The sequence below is a fragment of the Mustela nigripes genome, chromosome 13 (genome assembly GCF_022355385.1).
Source record: "Mustela nigripes isolate SB6536 chromosome 13, MUSNIG.SB6536, whole genome shotgun sequence".
NCBI classification, from domain to species: Eukaryota; Metazoa; Chordata; class Mammalia; order Carnivora; family Mustelidae; genus Mustela; species Mustela nigripes.
In genome coordinates this window covers 131,411,473-131,435,726 of record NC_081569.1, presented here as the reverse complement: position 1 = coordinate 131,435,726, position 24,254 = coordinate 131,411,473, and the positions used below count along the sequence as shown (strand labels likewise).

General features: G+C 53.1%; 1 protein-coding gene across 1 annotated transcript; it reads right to left on the bottom strand.

Moving 5' to 3' along the window:
• Positions 1-1,705: 1,705 nt before the first annotated feature.
• Positions 1,706-21,680, bottom strand: MIDEAS (mitotic deacetylase associated SANT domain protein). Its single transcript, XM_059373789.1, has 12 exons — positions 20,110-21,680; positions 18,587-18,886; positions 13,160-13,505; positions 11,159-11,225; positions 10,524-10,666; positions 10,318-10,421; positions 9,751-9,826; positions 9,060-9,148; positions 6,142-6,291; positions 4,793-5,005; positions 2,656-2,852; positions 1,706-2,264 (listed from the first exon to the last, which is right to left on the bottom strand). The coding sequence occupies exons 1-12, from the start codon at positions 21,568-21,570 to the stop codon at positions 2,084-2,086; spliced, it is 3,327 nt and encodes a 1,108-aa protein (XP_059229772.1). The 5' UTR covers positions 21,571-21,680; the 3' UTR covers positions 1,706-2,083.
• Between the last annotated feature and the right edge of the window lie 2,574 nt (positions 21,681-24,254).

The following is a 24,254-nucleotide window of genomic DNA, read 5'->3' as shown; positions in this document are numbered from 1 at the left end:
CAGAGGAGCCTGAAACTAAATACTACCGAAATAGAAAAAACCTCGGGAAACATAAGTAGCACTTTGGGGCAAAGCTGCGAAGGCACTCTTATTATACAAGTGATTGAGAAGACAGCCTAAATTTGCCACCCTCCTGTTTCCGGAGGGTATGCCAGATTTTTGCAGTCTTGGGACCATGAAGAAGCCTTTGGGGGAAATTAACTGGGAACTTGAAGATGTAGGTAGCTTCCTGGAGTCTGGCAGGGAGAAGAATTTTGTTACTCCCATCACTGGGGTCCTGAAGAACCATATTAATGCATCAATGAATGCTGAGAAACACCTGTTAGTGCAGTTTAGAAAGAAACTCCCTCCCCACTCCCTATCAGACAAGGCGCCTTTTGGCTATCTCATAAGGAGAGTGGCAGAATTTTTAGCTCCTTCCTAACCTGCTGACCTGTCATATATATGCATTCACTTGTAGCTTTTAACACAACTAAGGCTGAATAACAAGATAGAAAAGTAACTCAGCCCTCCTACAGGACTGGCAAGTGCTGGGGCCCCTAGAAACTTCCAGCCCTTCACTTCAGTGACTCCATGCCAAATATGGCTTCAGTCAAGCCAGAAACAAGGCCAGAATCCTGGCTTCCAGCCAATCCCCTCAGGCAACTTGAAAATACAGCCAGAGAAGAGGTAGCAATTAAGAACTGCCTTTGAGCTCCCTTGCTTCTGCTAGTCTGTGTGTGGCTTTGGTGACACCTTACACCTTTCTACCCTCTTTCAGTGCTACTATCACTCCTAATGGCAAGAGCTTCCAGAGCAATGAGGTGAGGGACCTTAGGGTCTTAGGAATGGGGGGTGGGGTGGATGCCAAGAAGGTGCCTTGTTTTGGGATAAATGCACTTGGGCCTCTGTAAAGCAGGAGGCCCCTGGTCCCTGAGAGGATGTTAAAAATTAAATATTTCGAATAAATAAATAGCTCCCAAATGACACAAGTCAAGGAATGAAGGCTCCTGTCCAATCTGGTTAGGAGACCTCGCCCTCCCAGGGAAGGATCCAGAAATCTCCAGCAGGCAGGACTGGGGGCTGCACTAGACCAGATGGGATGGGGATAGAGGGGAGCAGCCAAGGGCAGGAAAGAGGCAGGGAAGGAACTCGCACCAAGGGGGAGCAGGCTGGGCCCCGGATAAGCTCCCTTTGCAGCCTCCAGGGCCCAAAGGTGTTTGGCAAAAAGGTGGGAAGCAGGAGAGTCAAAGGTCTATCTCAGAGTTCCCTCCAGCCCAGCCCAGCAGCTTCCACTCTCTGCACCCTTCCTAGCCCCTCCGGGGCGGCTCCGGAGAGGAACACTGCCCCACCCCCACCCCACCCCTATTCAAGAAACTGTTCAGCCCCAGCAGGCTGCGGGCCAGCAGCAAAGGGACAGGCACCTGTCCTCTGACCTCTAGGCATTCCGGCAGCTCTCCTCCCAGAGGAGGTGGCCTGAGGACTGGGTCACTGGAGCAGCGTAGGCCTGGCCCTTGTCATACAGGGGACAGCACGGGTACCAGGCTGAGCTCCCTCTCAGAGAGGACCGCCACACTCCCTCCAGGGGAGTCCCTTTGGCCGGGGGCTTGGGGGCAGGACCTGTGCCACCTCGGATGTCCTCGGGGAGGGGAACCATCCTGCCTGGCTCTCCACGACCGAAGGGGTGGGGGGGGGGGGGGGGGGGGGCCCCCCAAGGGGGGGGGGGGGGGGGGGGGGGGGGGGGGGGGACACACAAAGAGGAACGGGGTGGCAGACATCCCGGCGTGGGTGGCGGCGACGGCCCTCCCGAGGGGCAGCCCCAGCCGGCAGGGACCTTCGCTGTTCCGCGGTTCCAGGAGAGCGTGAAGACGACTTCTGACCCCGAATGCAAGAGAACTGGATCCTGCAGCCCTGAAGACTGCTCCTGGGCCTTTGATAACTACCAGAGACGTTTATTTTATTGTCTGGTTCTGCAGAGCAGAGTCCGCGCCATCTCTGGGGGCTCCCTCTGGCGGCTCCCGGGGGCTGCGGGGGCTGCGGGGGCTGCAGGGGCTCGGGCCAGCCGCGGGGCGCCCTCTCGGCCGGGCCCCCCCACCCCGGGCCGTCAGCCCCGCTCCCCCGCGCCGCTCTCCTCGCGCAGGGCCGGCTGGTGGGGAGAGTTGGCGGCTGCGGTGGCCGCAGCAGCCGCCGCTTCCTTCTCCTTCTGCCTCAGCGCGGCGGCCTTCTTCTCCTGCTCGGCGTGGCTCTTCATGTGGGCGCTGCGGCTCTTCACCTTGTAGAACACCCTGCGGCGGGGCAGGAGGGGCTCAAATCAGAGGGCCGGCCCCACTCCCCCGGGCCAGCAGGCCCGACAGCGCGCGTGCACGCGTGTGTTTGTGCAGTGTGCGAATGCGCACCCCACCGGGGCGCCCCGGCCCTGCCTGATGGGCTCGGGCCACACGGCCCACTCACTCCCACCCCTATTCCAGGGGAGATGGGTTCCTGACTCAGCCCCATCATCCCTCTCCTCAGAGCCGCCAGGTGACATCACTGCCCTAGAAACCCCCGTTGCCAATCGGAAAGCAAGGCGAGAGCTCCCACTACCTCTGCCCTTTCCCCTCAAAAGCAGCTTTCCCTGCCCTCCCCAGGGGTGGCCACTCTGCTAGGTCCCAGAGGAGGCAGGGCCCACCATCTTACCTGCCACATTTTTTACAAGGGAAAGTGTTCTCCTGATTTTGGGTCTTGTTAAATGTCTCCGGTTTTTTCTTCTTCTCTGAAAAAGGTAGTGCCCTCCGTGACTTCCCGGCGCCCTCCCTTGGCTTCTCTGAGGCCTGGCCACCAGCAGACCCAGGGGCATTGGATTCATGGCTCCGGAGGATGAGGACGTCATTGGCCTGGAGAGGATCAGACCAGGACAGGTGAGACTGCGAAAGAGAGTTCCCTGAATTCTAGTATCGCAGGGAACAGAGGGCTCTTGAAGGTCCTGCGCTCCTGCCAAATGGCCTTCTGGAATCTACTTGAATCTTTTCAGTGACAAAGGACTCACCTCTTTTTGGCAGCTGATTCCAGTCTTTGGCCAACTCTTTCCCCCACTGCCCCCCGCCCAAGGATTTTTAAATTTTTATTTATTTGACAGAGAGAGAGACAGCAAGAGAGGGAATATAAGCAGGGGGAGTGGGAGAGGGAGAAGCAGACCCCCCACTGAACAGGAAGCCTGATGTGGGGTTCGATCCCAGGACCCCGGGGATCGTGACCTGTGCCAAAGGCAGTCCCCTTAACAGCTGAGTCACCCAGATACCCCGTAGCCAACTCAATCTTTACAAAGCTGTTGGTACAGCTGTTCTGTGGGACAGCCCTAGCTGCCACAGGACTTCCCCATGCATCTACCTGACGAGGAGGCCTAGATGTCTCCATTAATGATGTCTGCATGTTTGCAGTCATTTAGCCCATTCACTCGTGCCTGAATTCCATAAATGAGATGCAAGTCCACATGACTATGCCAGGTGCTAGGGATACAGAAGTGACAGACAGGAACCCCTGCTCTCAGAGAGCTCGAAGTCTAGTGAATGGGACAGACAACAGGAGCCATCAAGGGAAATAACCAAGCAGGCAAGCAGACGATGGAGAGCAGAGGACCATGGCACAGAGCTGGAGAGGTGCTGCTCAGGACACAGAATCATGGGCTCTGAGTCAGGGAAGCCTCAGATGGCCATCGAGAGTCATGTCTGTGCACAGGCTGACCCTCACAGGGACGTATTCACAGAAGTCAGCAGAACTCCATGCAGCTTGTGCACAGAGCACAGCTCCCGGAGAAGGAGCGCAGCCAAGTCTCCGAAGGGAGGAGACAGCTGTGAGTCTGCAGTCTGGGCTGAAAGCGCAAGTGTACGACATACTTGTTTTTTTTTTTTTTTCTTAACTCTCACAGTAGTTCCTTAATAGGCCCTTCCCATCCCTACTCTTTGGAGGCACCTCTCCCTGACAAGAACACCTCTGGCTGGTACATCCTGCTTCTTGGTCTGCGACAGAGTGGACGGGGCCTCATTATGAGAACCACGGGCAGGTTACTCAGCATCTCTGAACCCAGTGTCCTCTATCTTCCAGGTACGGGTTAACACTTTATGGGGTTACCGTGAGGAATCAACAAGAAATAACGGGCAGGAGGGCACCATGCGGAGAACATATGTGAGGGGCCGTTCTCACGGTCTCAGCTTGTTCTTGTCAGATGTCATTGGCAGGGACACAGCTCACTCAGGGGGAGCCTGCCTGACGTACAACTCATAAATGCCTCCCCACCGTCCCACACGTCTTCTTCTTGAGTCTCAGATCCAGACGCAATATAGTATAAAAATTAATACAGGGGCGCCTGGGTGGCTCAGTGGGTTAAAGCCTCTGCCTTCGGCTCAGGTCATGATCCCAGGGTCCTGGGATCGAGCCCCGCATCAGGCTCTCTGCTCAGCAGGGAGCCTGCTTCCTCCTGTCTCTCTGCCTCCCTCTCTGCCTACTTGTGATCTCTATCTGTCAAACAAATAAATAAAATCTTTAAGAAAAAAAACTAATAGCAGACTTTGGAGTCAGGCTGCCTACTAGCTATCTTACCTAGGGGCCTCAATTTCCTCATCTGTAAAATGGGAATAATGACAGTACCTACCACACAGGGTTATGAGGATTAAAGGAATTAAAAGCATAAAGTACTTAGAACATTTCCTGCTGGGGCGATGATGATGATCGATGATCGCCATCACCTTGTTCCTGTTCTGCCCTCCCTCCCACAGCCCCAGGCCCAGCTCCGGCCCTCCTCCTGGCGCTGGACTCCCCCAGCGGAGGTCACACTTACCGACTCATTGGCCTGTAGTGTCTGTGTGGCTTTGACAGCCGCCGCCCTCCGGCTTCGCTCTCGCCCCTCTTCCTGCTCTCCCTTCTCCGGGGTCTCTGGCACTTGCTCCTCCCCCTCCTTCCTGGTCTCCTTTACTTCCCTCTTGGGCTCCAGCCTCTCTTCACCTGGAGACTCTCTTCTAGGAGGAGGCACCCTAGGGAACTTCTGGGAAGTCTACAGGGGACAAGAGCAAGGGCAGTGAGCCTGGAGCATGGTTACACAGCCGTACTGCCCTGATTCTGACCCAGCCAGAGGCCACTAGCCCCTGATCGTCCTGCTTGCCTGGCCCAGCCTGGCCTGGCCCTGCCCGGCCTCCTGTGCTACAACTCCATTTCCTGCCCCCGCTGGTCTACCTAGGAAGGAGGATGGAGTCTTGAGCCCTGGAGGCCCTCAGGAAGAGACAGAGCCCTCGAGACTGACTTAAAGGCAGGGAAAAGGCAGGCCAGTCCAAGACACACCCTTCAGCAAGGTGGTCTGGTGGGGCCAGGCAGCAACCTTAGCTGCAATCCTAAACCACCTCTGTCATGCTTTCGGGACCTGCGCCCACTTTCCACCTGCACAATGGGGACCAAAACAATCTCTCCTTAGTGCAGCATGTCAGCCAAGTGTGGACTTTGAACCCCAAGATGATGTCAGGTGGATACATGGCCAGAAAATTAAATAACATTCGCTCTTCAATTTTCTTTCAATCCCGACGGTGTCAAGGACAAAGTTTTGAGTCGGGTCTTAATGTGTCTTTTTTATCCTTCTCCAGATTTCGTTAAACAGAAATCAGGCCTGAGACTCGGAGTCTTGGCAGGTAAGAGTATCTACCCAGAATTTAATAACATTGTTTGATTTTCATTATCTATTTATTTTTAGTGTACCTTCTATGGCAAACAATACTGGTGATACAGTGTTTCTCTTCTAAGTAAGAAATGAGTTGATTGAAAGAAAAATATGAAGTAGTAGCACAGGTGGTGTGTGATAGTGACACTATCGGTAGCTGCGCCACATTGTTAGGCAACAGGGTTAGAGATCTGCCATGAGGGGACAGTAAGTCAGGGCTGGTCCAAGTACTGTGGGAAAACTCCCAACGTTCTGCACTGACACAATCCATTATTCCCCTGACACTGGTAGACAGAGAAGGGAACCTAAAAGGTCCAGGTCCAGTGCCCAGGATATTAGCTCCCTGGGGCGGTCAGGGACACTGCCTTCCTTTCCCTACCCTCCAGGGACTTCCAGAGAGGTTGGCCTCAGGCTCCCAACTCGGCCCCTTGCCCCAGACACAGTCAAGGCTCAAAGCAGCGGAGGCTTGGGAAGGGAGTCACCTTAATATCCACTTCAACCTCTTCCTGGGCCGACTTCTCATCACTTATATCCACGTCCCCGAAGGTTAGCGTCCCATTGCGGCCAATTTTCACCTGCTTCTTGTAGGTGTAATAGAACTCCACGCACTGGGCCACCGTCTTGGTCTGGATCTGGTTGGAAGACAAAACAAGGTCAGAGCTCCTGGTTTAGCTCACCTGCCGGGGGATACTCCAATCCTTCCCATCCACGTATGTACCCCCCCAGCCGCAGCAAATCTTAAACCCAAGAAACCCAGGAAATACAATCATTTCTCCAATGCCTATTCAGAATAAACCGCTGACCAATGCTTCAACACTATTAAAAATGAGGGGGGGGGGGGAGGCTAAAAAACAACATGAGGTGGCGCCTGGTGGCTCAGTGGATTAAGCCACTGCCTTCGGCTCAGGTCATGATCCCAGTGTCCTGGGATCGAGCCCCGCATGGGGCTCTCTGCTCAGCGGGGAGCCTGCTTCCCCTTCTCTCTCTGCCTAACTCTCAGCCTACTTGTGATCTCTCTCTGTCAAATAAATAAATAAAATCTTTAAAATAACAACAACAACAACAACAAAACAACAACAACAACAACAACATGAGGCCATTGGGGAGACCTGAAGAGGGATTGCATATTAGAGAGATCAGCTTCAATTTCTTAGGTATAATGATGGTATTGTGGTTTTGCAAAGGAATATCCTTATTTTTTTAATTTTCTTTTCTTTTCTTTTCTTTTTTTTAAGATTTTATTTATTTATTTGACAGAGAGAGGTCACAAGTAGACAGAGAGGCAGGCAGAGAGAGAGGAAGGGAATCAGGCCCCCTGCCGAGCAGAGAGCCCGATGTGGGACTCGATTCCAGGACCCTGAGATCATGACCTGAGCCGAAGGCAGAGGCTTAACCCACTGAGCCACCCAGGCGCCCTTATTTTCATTTTTTAAGAATATCCTTATTTTTAAGTAATATTCGGATCAAGCATCACGATGTCTGTAACTTACCTTTTTTTTTTAAAAAAAAAAGATTTTATTTATTTATTTGACAGAGAGAGGTCACAAGTAGGCAGAGAGGCAGACAGAGAGAGAGAGGGAAGCAGGCCCCCTGCCGAGCAGAGAGCCCGATGCGGGACTCGATCCCAGGACCCTGAGATCACGACCCGAGCCGAAGGCAGCGGCTTAACCCACTGAGCCACCCAGGCGCCCTGTAACTTACTTTTAATGATTAAAACAGAAAAAGAGGAAACAGAATGTATATAAGTTTATGTATTGACAAAAAGAGAGAGAAAGCAAGCGTGGCAAACAGTAACAACTGGGAAATAGAAGTAAGGGGTATGTGGCTGTTCACTGTACTATGTTTTCAATGTTGCTCTAAGTTTGAAATTTTTCAAAATAAAAAGCCAGGGTGAAAACAATCTGGACACCATCCACAGTCAGAGCCAGCCCAGACCTGGCAACACAAACTCCCTTCATTGAGCCGGGCGACGGTATCCTTCCCCACCCCCCGCAGGGAGCAGCAATGGATAGTGAGTCTAGAGAAATGGTCAACGTCCTAAGGCAGAGAGGGACTCAGGGGAGACTAACAAGAAAGCTCTGGAAAACCTGAAAAGGAATCAGAAGGCCCAAGTCTTCCTCCAAACTAAACTCTGCCAACTAAACGTCTGTGTAACCTTAGGTGAGTCTCTTCAGGTGCAGATGACCTCCAGCGGGCCTCCCAAGCCTCTGAAATCCTAGCACTCCCATCTGGCTCCGGGGGTTAGGTTCTGGAAGGTTTCCCCCACACAGCGGCTGTTTTTCTCTGACTCTGCCCTCTCTGCCCCAGGATCCCAGACTGCTCCGCCAACTGTGGGGCTGCAGAGGGAGCTGGAAGTCCTGTCCACGGAGCCGCAGGGGTCAGTGACAGTCCTCAGCGCCCGAGCAGGAAACAGTTGTGCTCCCATCTCTCAGGAATGGCCGAGTCACGATGTATTAATTAGACCCTGTTTATGCTTTTGCTATCAATTCTCTCTGATCATCTGTATGACTAATGGTCTGCTCTTTTCATTACGGCATTAGGGGCCCCGCTGTGAATTTCACAGGCACATGCTTCGTAGAAATGTTGCCCAATCCAGGAACGCAGTGTTGCTAAAACCCAGCAAGTTGACTGTCCTCACAACAGGGCCCTGAGGAGAGTTCCTCAGCACCCGGTCCCCAGAGCTGTCCTGGCACAGTGTATAGTTCCAGGAGGAGAGAACATGTTCTTGGAAACTCTCTTGCCTCAGCAGGCCACAAGGCTCAGATTCTGTGAGGCAAGGCTGCTGGAAAGATGCAAGTCCTTGGATTAGCAAAGCTCTCTTCTTCCAGAAGAAGATGGGGAGAGGACAAGAGAAATTCAAGCTAGGAAAACTAGGCTTGGCCTCCTCTATCTGCTCAGCTGAGTTACTGGAAGGAAGCCCTGGGTCTGACAGGAAGCGGGGGCAGTGGCCCCCCCAGGTCAGTCACACAGTTCCTTCCCTGCTGGCTCTCAGTTCCCCTCGTTCTTAGGGTGACCTCTCCTCCATGTATAATTGGGGCCTCCGAAGTGCTCAGCCCCTGTGGGGACGGCTTGCGCCTGCCTGCAGCCCTCCTTCTCCTCCTGTTCTCCCCCAGGCAAGTCACTGCCTCAAATCTGACCTCTCTGGGTGGGTCTGTCCACTCAGACCTCCGAGATTCCAGAGCAGGGGACCCTAACCTGAGGGAAGGAGGCCTGGAACCAAGGGGAGGAAAGGCCCAATTGATCCCCCTTGTTTGGAGAAGTGTCTCTGAGGACCCTGAGTGGCATTACCCTCATGGCGTCTTTCTAAGGGGGCCTGGGAAGGGGCTGCGGGCTCACCACTGGCAGACAGAACCCCAAATCATGCAGCCAGTTCCACCCCTACAACAGAGCCCTAGCTTACCAGCTTCTGCACCAGGAAGAAGTCCTTCTTGTAGATAGCAATGCCCTTGTTGAACAGCTTCCTCTCTGCCATCTTCCACTGGTCAGAGCCTGCGGGGCGGAAAGGGAGCAGAGGCAGTGAGCTCGATGGGGCTGTGTGCACCGCAGGGGGCGACCCCAGCCAGCACAGAGGTGCGAGGGCACCCACCGGCGCTCCCTGGGGGCATTCAGAGCCGGATCCACACCCTGCTATGGTACAGACTGAATGACTTAAGCCCGTGGAACCCTTGATGCTTTGCCTGGCCTGGGCAAGATGCACCGTTCAGTGGGGATGGAGGACAGTGGCTGCTGTGCTTATGCCACCGGGTCACTGTCCCTTCTAAAGCACAGTGCCCGGCATGGGACATGGCACTCCAGGGGCTGCCTAAGATCCAGGCACCCGAGCTGGTATGGACGGCACCCCCTAGACACCTGTCCCGTGCATCTTGCCACAGACTTTTCTGCCTGCATAGGCTCCCACTGGCCCACACCTTTCCCCCTTGGCCTCCAGGACACAGGAAGCCCCTTGAGAACTACCCCAGCTTGGTATCAGTTCCTCTCTTTGGCTCTTGGCTTATCCATCCCCTCACACCCCCCCACCCCAGGGCTGTGCCTCAGTGCAGAGCTGACCCCCCCATGACGGAGACCCCTGGAGGCTGCAAGTCCAGGCCCACCTGTGTAGTGATACGTCGCCAGCGGGTGGTTATGGGGCCGCAGGGGCTTCTTCAGTAGCAGCTTATTCAGCGTTTCCTGAAAGGGAAGTGGGGGGAAAGCTCAGGGCACTGCAGGTGTCTCGGTGGTCGGTGGAGCATCCCAGGTGCTGAGCAGAACTCAGAAGGCCTCTTCAGCCCTCCGAATGGTAGGGTGGGCCTTCATCCCCCCGACACACACACACTTAGCTGCTGAGGGACAAGGGGTCTGGCGGGATGGCGATGTCATGGGGGGCGGGGTGCTCAGGAACTCAGCCATGGGCCTCCTCAGAGGGGAACATGCGGTCCCCAGGACAGAGAGCCACAGGTGCAGAAAGCCCTCAATGACGGTCTTTCTGAGGGTGGGGACTCACTGACCCAGAACTGGAGACTGGGGTACGTACACAGGAGGACCCTGTGCCGTGAAGTCTGGGCTCTGGAACTAAGATGGCTTAGTCAGAGCCCTGCCGGCCTCAGATCAGCTTGTCAGCAGACAGAGGTCCCGGCCAGCCTCCCCGAGGGGCTCTCCCTCCAGCAGGGCCGTTGTCTCACCAGGATGTCTCCCCTGGACTCGTGCAGACAATGCAGTGCCAGCTCCTGGTTGGTGCCAGCTCCAGGGAAAATACTGGAACAGGCGGCAGTCAACAAGTCTTCCACTGGAGCAAGCATGGGAAGAGAGGAGAAGGAATCAGGTTCCGGGCCCAGCCCAGCCACCGGCCCAACAGGCCACCTTCACCTCCCCAGCCCGTCCCCCTCACCTTGCCTCTGCTTCTCCCGGCTGCTCTCGAGGTTCTCCCACGGCTGCCACACCAAGTCAGCCTTGTGGGGGTCGGCGGCTGCCAGGGCGCGATCCCTCATCGAGGGGATTTCCGCTTGGAACCGGGAGCCCACATTGATCCGTCTGCAGGGGTGGAAAGGGCAGGGAGTGAGGCCTCGCCTGGCGGTGACCGGGACTCTTTCTCGCTGGGGTGGGAGAAGGTGCAGGGGTAACTAGCAGAGGCTGAGCACAGTAAGGCCTCAACTGGGTGGAAAGGAATTTGGCTTCTGTGAGGACAGCCTGGCAAAGGGCACCTGGTATGGCCAGAAAGACAAGGCCCAGAGGTTGGAAAGGGGAGAAGCTCCAGGTCTCCAGACACAGAAGAAGTCTCTTGGACTATCCCCCTAATTCTCTCAGAGGTGAGATTTAAACTGAGCTGGTCCTTTCCCTTGCCCTGTGACTTCCACAGAGAAGCAGGCTGGACACAGTAAAGCCCAGAGGCCACTGCAGAGTCTCAGAGGCCCGCTCAGCCCTCTGCGGGCCCCACACGACCCTCCTCTTCCTCAGAGGGCCCGCGTGCACTGGATCCCTCTTGGCCACCCTCATGCCAAGGGCCAGAGAAAGGGCTGCACTTACGGCTCGATGCTCACTGGGGTGGCCTCCCCCATCACAGAGAGGACAGGTGGGGTGACTTCAGCGCTATCTATGGGACGAAAGGCATGTTGGTGAATGGTCCCCTCCTCCCTTGAGCAAGCACCCCCCACCCCCACCTTATGTGGCTGCTCTGTTTGTGAAGAGCCACAGCAGTGACTCACAGAGACTCACACTAGGAAACCAGGCACCCTGCATCCTGGCTCCTCAGCCCGCGACTGTGACGGCTAACTGTGACTCTGCCAAACATGTGGCTGCTTCTGCTTTCACGCCTGCTGAAAGGGGCTATTACTATTCCCCCCCCCACAGTTAATGTGAGGGCTGAATAAGTCATGCGCAGAGCCGCACCCTCGATAAATATTAGCTATGATTACTACTACTACTCCCACCCAGAGCTGGGTCCCTGCCCCAGGAGACTACAGAATTAACTCCGGCCTTAGGCCGTACTTATTCTAGTCAAGGGGCTAAAACTTCTGGCACACTAGTACGGTGGTGAAGGGGACCCCTGTTTCACACTCATCTCCTCCCTTCCATCCTGGATTCTCTGCCTCAGTTTCTCCTGAACTAATCTTAGGTCCCACAGGATCCAGACACTCCCTTGCTCTGAAACGTAGACCCTGGCTGACTCCCCTCTGCAGCCTGAGATAAACCCCGAACTCCTCACTCTGCTGGCTCACGCAGTCCCCTTCCATCGATGCCTCCCACCAGCTCCTCGCCCAGACCCCGGATCCAGCAGACCGCTTACTGTCGGCTCTCATTGCTCTCCCTGCACAAGCCACCTCCAGGGCTTGGTACCGCTCATTTCCTCACCCTGGTGGACCCTCCCCACCCCCTTCCCACTTGAAGCTCAGCTCTAGCCCCACCCTCTCTTGAAGGCTGTCTTAAGACCCCAGGCTCAGGAGCTCAGGGTCTGCTTCACTCGCCGGCTGCTGCTCCCGCTCTGCCCACGACCTCTGCTTTTCTGTCTCCCAGGTTCCCAGGTCAACTCCCCAATGACCCTGTACTCCCTTTAGAACAGACCATGCTGTCCCATGCACTGCTGGAGCCTTCACAGGCCCAGTTCAACGCTTTACACCCAAGTACTCAATAAACACTCCTGGATGGACAGGAGACCTCTCGCTGCCTCCAGTCTGGTCTCTATAGGGACTTCTTCCTGCATAACCCAGACAGGGAGAGAAGCTTTGAAGCTTGGAGGGTATGTGAGAGGGGAGGAGGTCAGCCAGCCCAGGGTCAGCCATTTCTCATGCACAGACACCAGGGGGCATCAGAGAGCTAGGCCAAGGGCAGTCAGGGTTGGAGGTTAACATCATGACTGCGTGGCCTCACCCCTCCACCTCAGGTAGCCTCTACTCCCACTTAATCCTCCACCACCGCTAAGGGGCAGGATTATCCCATTTTTTCAGAGGAAATGGAGCCTTTCGTGGAGAGGGGAACACTTCAACAATTCACCATCCAGGCCAGCCAAAATGTCTGCTCTACGCCAAAACTACTGTTTGAGAGAGCCGGGAGACAGGATCTACCAGACGGTAAGCACATACGGGACGCTCCAGGTATGATGTTAAGTGCTTTACGTCAACCTCCCCACAACCCTGCGAGGTGGCTATTTGTTTGAAACCAGGAAACCGCTATTTGTGGATAAGAGTTGAGATCGGCAATTTCATCATCAAGCAAATACTACTAGTATCTTCAATTGAATACGGAAGAAACTGAAGCTGAGAGGGTTTGAACGACTTGCACAAATAATAGTAAATGGCAGAACCGGGATCTGAACCTGCACAGTTGGGCTTACACCTGCCTCCCACACCCCTGCCTGTTCTTAAACCAGGACAGTCTCCTTTTCCTCTCAGAAAAGGGGCTGGAACCCCTTTGCCCGCAGTGTTTTAGCCCAATCTCCAGCAGCCCTATAAACAGAGTCTCATCCCTGCCGGCTGCCCTCCCCACGCCCATTCCCTGCCCCCTTGGCCCCTGATGGGGGGTGTCACTCACTAGACCGGAGCAGGGTGCGATGGGCACTCTTTGGCGTGATGGGAGGAGGGGCCGGGATGCTGCTGCTTGACATGATGGCATTGAAATAGAGGCCGGAGCCCTCCCGCACAGGGCTGAGGATGGGGGGAGGCGTGTAGGGGGGCAGCTCAAAGCTCCGCTCAGAGGGGTGGTCGGCGAGGCGGACAGGAGAGCGCAGGTGGCTCTGGTATGGGGTGATGTTGGAGTAGACGGGAGGGGCAATGAAGGTGCCCGCCTTGGTAGGGATGATCAGGGGCTCAGGCCGTGGCCGCTGCTTTGGTTTCCGCACTGAAGTGTCCCCTTCCAGCTTGACATTCATGTCCTCAGCCTGGAGACGGAAACAGAACCAAGATGGCTCAGCCTCCTAGGTGCTGGGGAAACTGAAGACTTGACCACTCCTTGTCAGTCTCACCTCTGGAACTTCGTCTGCCCGCTACACCCACCAAGGCAAGCCTGAGACAGGGAACAGGTCCAAAAATCCCTTGACGGTCTCCTTTAGGCTAGGGGTCAGCACACTGTTTCAGTAAAGGGCCAGAAAGTAAATTTCGGCTTGTGGGCCACATGCCCATCCCCGTCACAGATCCTTCTTCTCTCCCTCCTCCCCACGCTTTCCAAATAATCCTTTTAAAATGTAAAGTCCATTCTTAGGTCTGATGTGGCCCACACGCTCTGGTTCGCAACCCCTGACGTAAATATGCCACTGGACAGGGAGCTGTAGTAGTTAAGGTCCAGGCCCCACGGCTGGATTGCTTAGGGATCTACCTCCTTTACTTACACCAAAAACTTCTTAACTTCTCCGTGCATCAACATTTTTAACACGGGAATAATAATTACCTACCAAATGGGTTAGCAATGAAAATGAAATGAATTAATACTTGGAAATCATGGAGAACAGTACCTGATATATAGTAATTGCTCAATAAATACGAGCTGCTATCAAGCTCTGTATTAGATGGAGGTGCCTGCTATGTGCCAAGACCTGAGCCGGGTACTGGGCCACCAAATGAATAAGACGGTCCTGTCCTCATAGTATCTGTCCCATGACCAGAGACTAGCCCATGGTTAGCGCTCCGAGGTTCCACTTCTCCCTGCTCAGTAGGCCTCATGGGTCTTCAGACAGAATAGAGGGTAGGGCTGTAAGGGAGCAGAGGCCTTTCTCTGTTCCATCCCTATCCTCTCAGGAGAATGGAACCCTATGAGGATGAGCAACATCCACATCGTGTCCCTGGGTGCGGGGCTGGCCGAGAGGTCAGGCTGGGTCACAGTGGCCCAGGAGGCCTGGGAACAGCAGCCTCTCTCCCCCTCCCAGGGTCCAGCCCACAACCCCTTTCAGCAGAGGGCCTTGATGGTCCATGAAGTCTTGGCCATGGCCTTTACCCATTTGTGCCCTTTTCTTTTCCTGCCCTTCTTTTCTTCTTCTACGAGGAAGAAATGAAATGTTTCCTTTGATGTTTCAAGATGATTACACAGAAAAAAATGCAGCAGAACCGAAGGCCCCCAAACTTGCTAGACAAGAAACCCAACATGAACTCAGCTAGCTGTATTGATTTGTTAACTCTGTAATAAGGGAAATGGAATTAAACTAATATTTGACAATATTTGGGGTATTAATTTTGTAGATGTGGTAGTAGTATTGAGGTTGTATGGAAAGAAGGCAGGCAGGGGGAGGAAGGAAGCAAGGAAAGGAAGGGAGAAAGCTTATGTGTAGTGTACGTCAGATACAAACCTAAGTATTTATGAATGCAATGATACGGTGTTTCGGATTTGTTTAGAACAAAAAAAAAATCTAGTGGCAGAAGAAGTGGAGGTACAAATTTTAAAAAAGGATGTCTGTATTCTGAAAACCGTTAAAGTCAGGGGGTGACCAAATACTGAAGTTCATTTTACCATCCTCTACACTTTTGTGCAACACTGAAAATATCTATAATACAATAACAATAAATAAATACCTAAACAGACCTCCTCCTAAAGCCTGGTGAAGTGAAAGTACCCACAGGTGGGGGTTCAAGAGATCCAAAATTCCAGGGCTAGCTCTGTCATTTCTTGGCTGTATGAACTTAGGTAACTTCTCGCATTTTCTGGACCTACTTCCTCATCTGTGAAATGGGCACGTGGAGCTGTGCAGCTGCTCAGGCTCCTTCCAGTCATCCTCAGGACAAGCTAAGGCCTCTAGCCTCCAACCTCTATCACAACCAGGGAGTAGAGACTGAGCTGCCCGTGACAATCTTAGAGCTCCCTTTTCTGTTACGGAAGACAGGCTTATAGGCCAAATCTCCAGCGGAGAACTAAAAAATCCTTGCCCAAGAAAGAGAGCCTGATAAACCCCCAGGCCTTGGACTGGGGCTCCAAAAGGCTAACTCCTCAGAATAAAGGTGACTCAGAAAAACACTCATCATCACATGGAATAATGCTTAACTTAAAATCATCTCATCTCAGGATGCCTGGGTGGCTCAGTCGGTTAAGCCGCTACCTTCAGCTCAGGTCATAATCCCAAGGTCTTGGGATCGAGTCCCGCATTGGGCTCGTTCATTAGTAGGGAGCCTGCTTCTCTCTCTGCTTCTGCCTGCCATTCTGTCTGCTTGTGTGCTCTCTCTCTCTGACAAGTAAATAAATAAAATCTTATCCTTTTTAAAAAATCATATTATCTCAATCGGTGATTGAATTAAATAATTCAGGATTGCTAATGCCCTTTGCTACCTGTCAGATGCAAAGCTAAATCCTCTCTAGAAGACAAGAACGTCATCCAGTCTTTAATTACCTCAACAATTTTTCATATTGTCTGACATGCAATTAAAACTAACCAGGCCTGTAAGAGAACAAAATGTTATTTAAAAACAAGAAGTAACAGGCATTTAAGAAAAAAAAACAAACAAGAAGTAACAACAGAAGGAGACCCACGAGGATCCCACTAATGGAGTTATCAGACATAAACTCTAAGAAAACTATGCTTAAATTATGCAATAGAAGAAAAGGTTGAAAATTTCATTGAAGAACTAGAAATGCTATAAATGAACCAAACAGAAATTCAGTAACTAAAAAAAATAACTAAAAATAAGAACTCGATGAGTGGGCTTAACAACGTATTAGATACAGCTAAAGAGAGAATGGGTGAACTGAAAGTCCAGAGTAAGAGAAAAGTGGAAAATACAGAAAAGTGCATGACAGACAAAATAGGGGATATGGTGAAAGGCTCCAACAAATGTGTAAATGGAGTTCCAGAAGGAGAGAAGAGAAAAAATGGGGTAGACAAAATATTTAAGAAGGACTAAAAACTCTAAACAGGATAAACACAAAGCAAACCAGTATTTAGGTCTAACAGCAAAAGGGCTGAAAAGCAATGACAAAAACAAAAACAACAACAAAAAAACCACTTAAAAACAGGAAGATAAAATGACACCTTATATTCAAAGAAACAACAAAATGGTTTATGGTGATTTCCTAATACTGTAACTAAAACAAAGTCTAAAGACAATAGGATGATATTAAATGCCAAGAGAAAGTAACTACCAACACAGAATTCTCCACCCAGCAAAGTTATCCTCCTCCTCTCTTGATAGCTCTCTAATAAATAAATCAATCTTAAAAAAATAAACATTTTCAGATAATCAAAGACTAATAAATTTCATCATGAACAGACTCGCACTGAAGGAAATACTTAGGGGCGTTCTTCAAACAGCACATAAATGATCTGAGCTGGAAGCCTGGAGATATGAGAAGAAATGAAAAGCAACAAATTGCTAAGTCTTTCAGTAAATCTAAAATCTGAACAAAACAAAACAATGTTATCACTGAGGAATGTATAGAATTGTTGAATCACAAGATTGTACAGATGAAACTAAAATAACACTGTATGTTAATTATATAGGAATTAAAGTTAAAAACTTAAAAAAACAATGATGTTATAATACCCTGGTGATGTTAAAATGTTTAGAGAATGAAAATACATGTTAATAATTCTACAAGTTAGAGACTGGTAAAAAATGGAGTTAAAAGTGTTGTAAGAACTTTGCATTGTTCTGGAAGAGGTAAAATACTAATTTATATTAGATTTCAATAAGCCAAGAATGCATGTTTTACACTGTAGTAGCTCTTTTCAACCAGAAAATTAAGCCCTAATGTCATGAGGCATTCACTATACGTAATGACTTAGCTTGCTTATGCATCTGGAATGGTACTAGCTTTGTGCCATCTGAGAAGGTAGTCATTCAAATTCCTTTTTGTGGGACTTAGTTCTCTCACATGAATCTAGAAAAGAAAGGCTGCCCGGATAATTACTAAAAGAGTAATGAATAAATAAGAGTAATAATTAAGTAAACAAATAAGAAGAACAAACAAGTATATAACTAATAAATTAATTGAGAGGGAAAATGGAGTAACAAACCCAATCAAGCCAAACAGGGTGAGGGGGCGTGGGGGAAAGGAACAGAAAAGACAATATGGGATAAATCAGAAGGCAAACAGTAGGGGGGCCTGGGTGGCTCAGTGGGTTAAAGCCTCAGGTCATGATCCCAGGATCCTGGGATCAAGCCCCACATTGGGCTCTCTGTTCAGCAGGGAGTCTGCTTTCCCCCTCTCTCTCTGCCTGTCTCTCTGCCTACTTGTGATCTTTGGCTATCAAACAAATAAAGAAAATCTTCAAAGGAAATAAAAAAAAGAAGGCAAATTTAAACCCAAGTATTTCTGTAGTTATGTTAAAGTAAACTACAGCAATGCTCTAAAAGACAAAGGTTGTCAGAACAAATAATAACAAACCCCAATTACAGACCACGTGAAAGGATACACCTTAAGCATAAGACTACAGAAGGACTAAAAATAAATCGATGGAAAAGGTACACATCTCATCCATTCCGTCTCCCTGCAACACTAATCAAAAGAAAGCTACTGTTTCACAAAATAGACTTTAAGAGGCAAAAAGATTATGAAAGATAAATAGAAGCATTTCCTTATGATGAAGTATCTAATCCACTTCTAAAGGAGTATGCAACTAATAACACAGCATCAAAATGTATAAGAACAAATGCTGACAGAAAAGATGAGACAGATAAAACCTCAATCTTAGTGAGAGACTTTAACACACCTATGTTGGTACTGACAGAACAAGTGAACATCTCTGCATCCCAGTGCCTAGCACAAAACCTGATCCATATTAGAAATTTTGCTAACCTGTAATGAGATTCACACATCCTAGATTTTCCTGGGCAGTCTTAATTTTAAGTATAAAACTGTCCAACTGTCTCCCATAAATGCATTTATCTGTCAGTTTGGTTTGGAAAATATAACTAGTATCTCCACAGGTTGCTTGAATCCCTCCTGTATTGCCATGTTCTCCTTTTTCCCCACAGGGTATCAGGTCCCCAGGAGCACACAGGTACTAGAGGGAGAGGGGTTTCCATGGGGAGCTTCTCATACCTGAGCTGGGGCATCAGCCCCCGGGATACGGGTGGACCGCCTGCGGGTGACGATGACGGACGGCTTGTGTTCCGTGGGGTTCTGTTCAGGACCCTTCCCGTCCTCGTCAACACCTCCAGCTTGGGCCGCCTCAGTTGGGTCCATAGTCCGCACAGGCACAGATACTGGGATGATGAGAGGTACCATCCCGCTGTCCTCTCGTGCTCGCTTGGCAGCTAAGGAAGGCTCAGAAAATTCCACCCCACACTTGGTAGTTGAAGCCAACACACTTTTCCGCTTCTCCTCAGAGCCACTGGCATCCTGGAGGAGAGGGAGGTTAAGGTTTAGAAGGTAAGTCCTAGACCTCTAGTCACCACTGGATTCAGGAACTCAAGACACCCACGATGGTTCATTCCTATGAACCACAGCATTTGATGCTATGATGGTTCCCATGAAAACCGATGGTTTTCACAGTCTTTCCCTAAATACCTTTTCTCTCACCACATTCCCAAATACTCCCTATAACCTCCCTTTTGCCAGGACTTCGGATCCTGCCTGCCACAGGGGTCCCCAGATGGCCATCTCAAGTCACAAGTGGCTTACAGACTGTTTTGTTTCATCTGCATGGGGCATGGCACAAGAAACAGTATCTAAATTCAAAACGAATCTCTGCAAAAGAAAGTAACCAAGGAACCTGTTACCAAGCAATGGTGGTCTTTGTACCTTTTCCCCATTGGCAAGTGGCTGGAGGGAAGTCAAATTCTACAGCCTCTGAGGTGTCAGCCTGGCCCAAAGGCATGGGGAAAAGCGGAAGGGGGAGTATGGGGGGAAGGGCTGAAACCCCTAGGGAAGGAAGGTGCAAACACTGGCTTTGGAGCCAGATACTAGGCTTTTATCTTAGCTTTGTGCCCTTTGTAGAACTCCCAAAGCCTACAGGTTCTTTCCATCTCCGTCAATGAAATCATCCCTGGGCCTCAGCTTCTTTAGCAACAAAACAGGATAATGGCACCATTTGTCACAGGGTTTGATGACAAATCATTTGTGAGCAAGTATAAGAAAGTGCAAGTACAAGAGAGGTGCTCAGATTCGGTTCATTCTTCTTCCCTCCTTGTGGCCATTTCTTTTAAATCCACCCAATTTCAGCAAAATTTACTAAAACAAAATGCACCTATTTTTAATTAGTTTGAAGCATTCTGACAAGTATAATCATCTGTGTAACCACTGCCACGTTCTTCTTTTAGTACACAGGATCTGGCAATGGTTTCACCTGCCCCTATTCCCAGTCCTTCATGTGCCAACCCACAAGGGCACGTGGCACCTTCCTGCCTGTGGACTACACCTGTGCAGACACTTCCTCTCTCCTTCAGGTCGGGAGGTACCCATATAGACTCTCTGCACGCAGGGAGCTCAGAACTCCCAAAGGCTACAGGTTCTTTCCGTCTCCGTCAATGAAGGGAATACACTGCCCTGCGGACTCCCCTGGCGCCAGACACGGCTCCCCGTGCCCTGTGCCAGGCCAGGCCTGCACCCCGTGCCACTCTCACCTTTGCGTTCTGCAGTGAGGCCAGCTCCACTGCCTTCTGGGCCAAGGTCAGCAAATTGGCCTCCTGCGACGCCCGGCGCCTCCGTCGAGTGCTCTGGATCACCCCACCCCGTAGCACCTGCCCACAGTCCCCCGTGCCCACGGCCCGCACGCCCTCCTCACTGCCCATGGCGGGAGCCTCCCGCTCCCGGCCGTTGGGTGCCAGTCTCTCCCCATCGGACAGCAGCTGCGACTCCCTCAGCTCCAGCGGGAATCCTAGAGCTTCAGGATGCGGCTGCCCCAGGGGCCCAGGCGGCGGCTGCTGTGGGGGCCAGTGATGCAGGAACAGGTTGCTGGTGGGCTCCTGTCCAGGCTGGGTGCCAGCCACATCCAGGGGGGCGGGAGGCAGGACGCCCTCCTTCGAGAGGCGGCGGGAGCGCCGGGGGAAGGCGATCTGGGACTGAGGTAGCACAGGCTGTGGGGCTGACTCCTGCAGGAGGGCCTTGCGCAGTTCTGGGTTCATGTCAGGGTTGGGGGGAAAGGGGTAGGGCGCCATGCTGTGGTGAGCCAGGTGCGACTGCCCCAGCGGCCCGGCCGGCTGCAGCCCAAAGTCCTGGGGCTGCTGCGAGGGGGGCTGCTGCATGGGATAGAAGTTCTCGAAGAGCGGCATCTGCGGGAGAGCGGCCTGCGGCGCCGGCGGCTGCTGCTGCTGCTGCTTCTGCGGAGGGAAAGCCGCCACCGGGTTGGGGGGCGGTGGGCCCTGCCGGAAGACCTGCCGGTTCACCTGGTGGCCGAACGCCAGCTGGAAGGGTTGCAGGGGCAGGGTCTGGTTTGGGGGCTTCTTGGCCACATGGAAAGAGTTCAGGGGCGCCTGGGGCCGCCCGACCTCCAGCTGCACCTTCTGCGGCATCATCGGCCGCACGGCATTTCCGTACCGGTCCAGCTGCGGCCCCGCTCCTTTGTCCCGCTTCAGCGCCTCGGGGTGGCTGTAGTACGTAGAGACCCCCATGCCGGGGTGGGGGCTCCCCTTGGGTCCACTGTAGAGAGGCAGGCTGTGGCGGTTCCACGTCGTGGGGGGCGGAGGCTGGCCCGGCTGCTGCTGCCAGCCGCTGTCGCTGACGCCCCCGCCGCCTCCGCGCTCGGGGCCCCGCCCGGGAGCCATCACGGAGTTGGGCCACTTGACCGAGCCCACCTGCTGGGACAGCATGGCCGCCGTGGTCCGCTCGGGACCATACACCACGGAGTTCAGCAGGGCCAGGCTGTTGGGAGGGGGCAGCTCCACAGGCTGGGAGACGGGGGCCGCCCCTGCCGGGCCCTCGTGCCCGAAGTAAGGCTCCTCCTTCACTCTGGTGGACTGTGGAGGGGCAGGGGGCTGCTGTGGGGCCTGCAGGGGTGGGGGCTGCTCCTTGGGAGCTGGTTCCTGGTCCCCAAAGAGGCAACGCTTCCGCTTGTTCTGAGCCTTGGGCTGGGCCTGGAGGTTCATGGTGTGGCCAACCGGGCCCCTGGCAGTGAGCCCTACTTCACCAGTTGCCCATCCCCTGTGGGAAGGTCCTGCTGGAAGCCCAGCTCTTGTCCGGGAGCCAGTGGGGGCAGAGCGGGAGAGGGATGAGGCCAGGCACGGGGAGATAGCAGGTCGGCTCTTCCTTGCGCTTGGCGGAGAGGTTCTTGGGCTCGGCTACTCTGCCCAGTTCATGATGTTCCACAGGCCCTGGAGCCTGCAGACAGAAAAGCGATAGCGTCAGTCACAGCCTCCCAGGATGCCCCAGATGTCAGCCCAAGTATGAGGGAGGGGCCCACGCTCACAGAGCAGCCCTGGCGAGGCAGGAGCCAGGGCCTCTGGTGGGAACAACCAGAAGGCAGTGCTTTGTGACCCTCCTTGTCCCAGCAGCTCACCTGCAGCATTTGGGTGTATAATCTGTACACGACACAAAGGTATCTACCAGGGAACAAGCGGGACTGAGATCCAGTCGGATCCCCTACAGCCACGACAGGAAAAGGGGCAACACAGGCCTTCTCACAGGCCAGGTCTGGCTGCCCACAGGCTGAGCATGTCTGTCCACACAATAGCTTCCCCAGCAGACCCAGGAGTTCTATCCACACCATGTCTCCTGCGATGCTCCAAGAATATCTCAGACACAGGAAGTGGAGACAACAGGGGTCATTCCTAACTATGTGGCTCCAGGGTGGGGAGCCCACCAGCTCCTTGGAGGGCCCAGGGCCCAGGGCTAGCTCCCAGTCCTTTGCACCGAGGCATGCAGGTGGGGCCCTGGAAGGGTAGGTGCAGTTCTAGCCCCACCCCTGGGAGGAGCTGCTGGGTGGGACTGCTGTGGCCAGTCTTTCCCAAAACAGCACAGAACCTGTTTTGCAGCCCTGGCTGGCTGGAGGCAGGATCCAGCCTGGTACCTGGTCAGCAATCCTCACCTACCCTCCTCCACCGTCAAAGAGCTCCTGGCGTCCTGGGCAAAGGACTGGCGCCACTACGATACCGAGGGGATGCAGACTGCTAGGACTTAGATCTGAAATGTTTTTCTGTGACATGGTGTGACTTAAAAGTGTTCATGGTGTCTGTGTTTATTTTCTAACTTCATAAAAACAAAAACAAAACAAAATAAAAACCCAAAGCAGGTTGCTCTATTTATGCTGCTATAGGACAGCCCAAATCAATACCAGTATTTTATAACTTACATGTATTTTTATCACCTACATGTATACCTTGCATGTATTTTCAAAGCTCAGAGGGCTTCCCCCCCAACCCCCACCCCTGGAAGCTGTGAAGGTGGGAGCTATTCACCCTACCTCCTCCCAAAGCCAGTCAGGCCAGGAGGGAACGGGAGGGAGAGGAGGGGAGCTCAGGAAGCCCCAGGGGAATGAGCCTGCAGGTCCAGACCCACCTCAGACCTCAGACCCTACAAGCTCCAGGTCCTAGTTAGTAGTCCCAGGAGTTCCCGGGAAACCAGCCCAGCCAAGGAGGGCCGGGGCTGGGAGTAAGGGCCGGCTCTCTCCGTGCAAGGCCCCCTATCAGCCGTTCCCAGGCTTCCGCAGGTCCCCAGCCCTTCCCCTCCCGGAGCTGCAGTGACTCACTCCAGCGCCCCCCCCCCCACCTGCCTTTCACTTTCACCAGCACCCAGAAGGGGAGGGACTTCCTCCTCCATTTCCTTCCTCAGCTCTGGGCCCCGCAGTAAGCAGACAGCGCTTCCTGCCAGCACCCTCTTCGACTTCACTTATGGAAATTGGGGGAGGGGTGGGGAGAGACTAGGTGGGCATCCAAGCCCCCCTGGCCCTGGCAGCAGGGGGACAATTTGCACAAGCAGGCCGTGCAGAGGACCACGGAAACCACCTTTAGAACAAACCCCTTTCTGCTGCCTTTAAATTCTCATTCCCTGACAGCCAACCTGACTCAGACCAGAGACCCCAAAGCCAGCGATCCCCTCCCCCATGAAAATAATCCTGGGTGGCCGGGTGAAGACGCAGGCTGGGGCTGTTGGTGACAGGCGTCAAGCTCGGCCTCTCCAATCAGCGTGAGCAAATGAGACAGGGCTGCAGAAGCCAGACAGAGGAAGGAAGAATGTGCCCGAGGGGAGAGGGGAGAGTGAGGGCGCTGAGGGGGAGCTGGCCGATCCACGATCCACGTGCCTCAGCACCGCACCCCCCAGAGCCCCTCAGGTGCTCACGTGCACTCCTGCTTCCCCTGCCCTCCAGGCACAGGCTGCCCCCCCTTCCCCAGCTACAGCCTTTGATGAGCTGCAGCACCAGCTCATGGGCTTGGGGACTGGAAGAAGGGAAGGCCCACGTGACAGAGGAGCTTGTGTGCACGTGTGAGCGTGTACACCTGGTGGAGGGTAACCCAGGCACGTAGCATGGGGTGGGGGGTTGGGGGGTGGATGGCCACTTGGGAGCCCAGTGGGGAGGGTGAGTTCTGCAGGCTGGGTTGAGTGAGATGGAGGTCAAGGCTGTGCATGGAGCTCAAGGCAGGGCTACTTGGGGGCCTAGGGGCCTAGGGCCCTGGGCCCCACGCTGGCTCACCAGCTGCTTGGTCAGGCTGGTCACCCTCCCCTCCTCCACCCTGCATGTCAAGAAGGACCCCGCAGTAGGTTTCTAAAACTGGCCTGGGACCTTGCTTAGAAGAAACCAAGGCAGCAGATTCTGGGGAGGCTGAATCACCCCAGA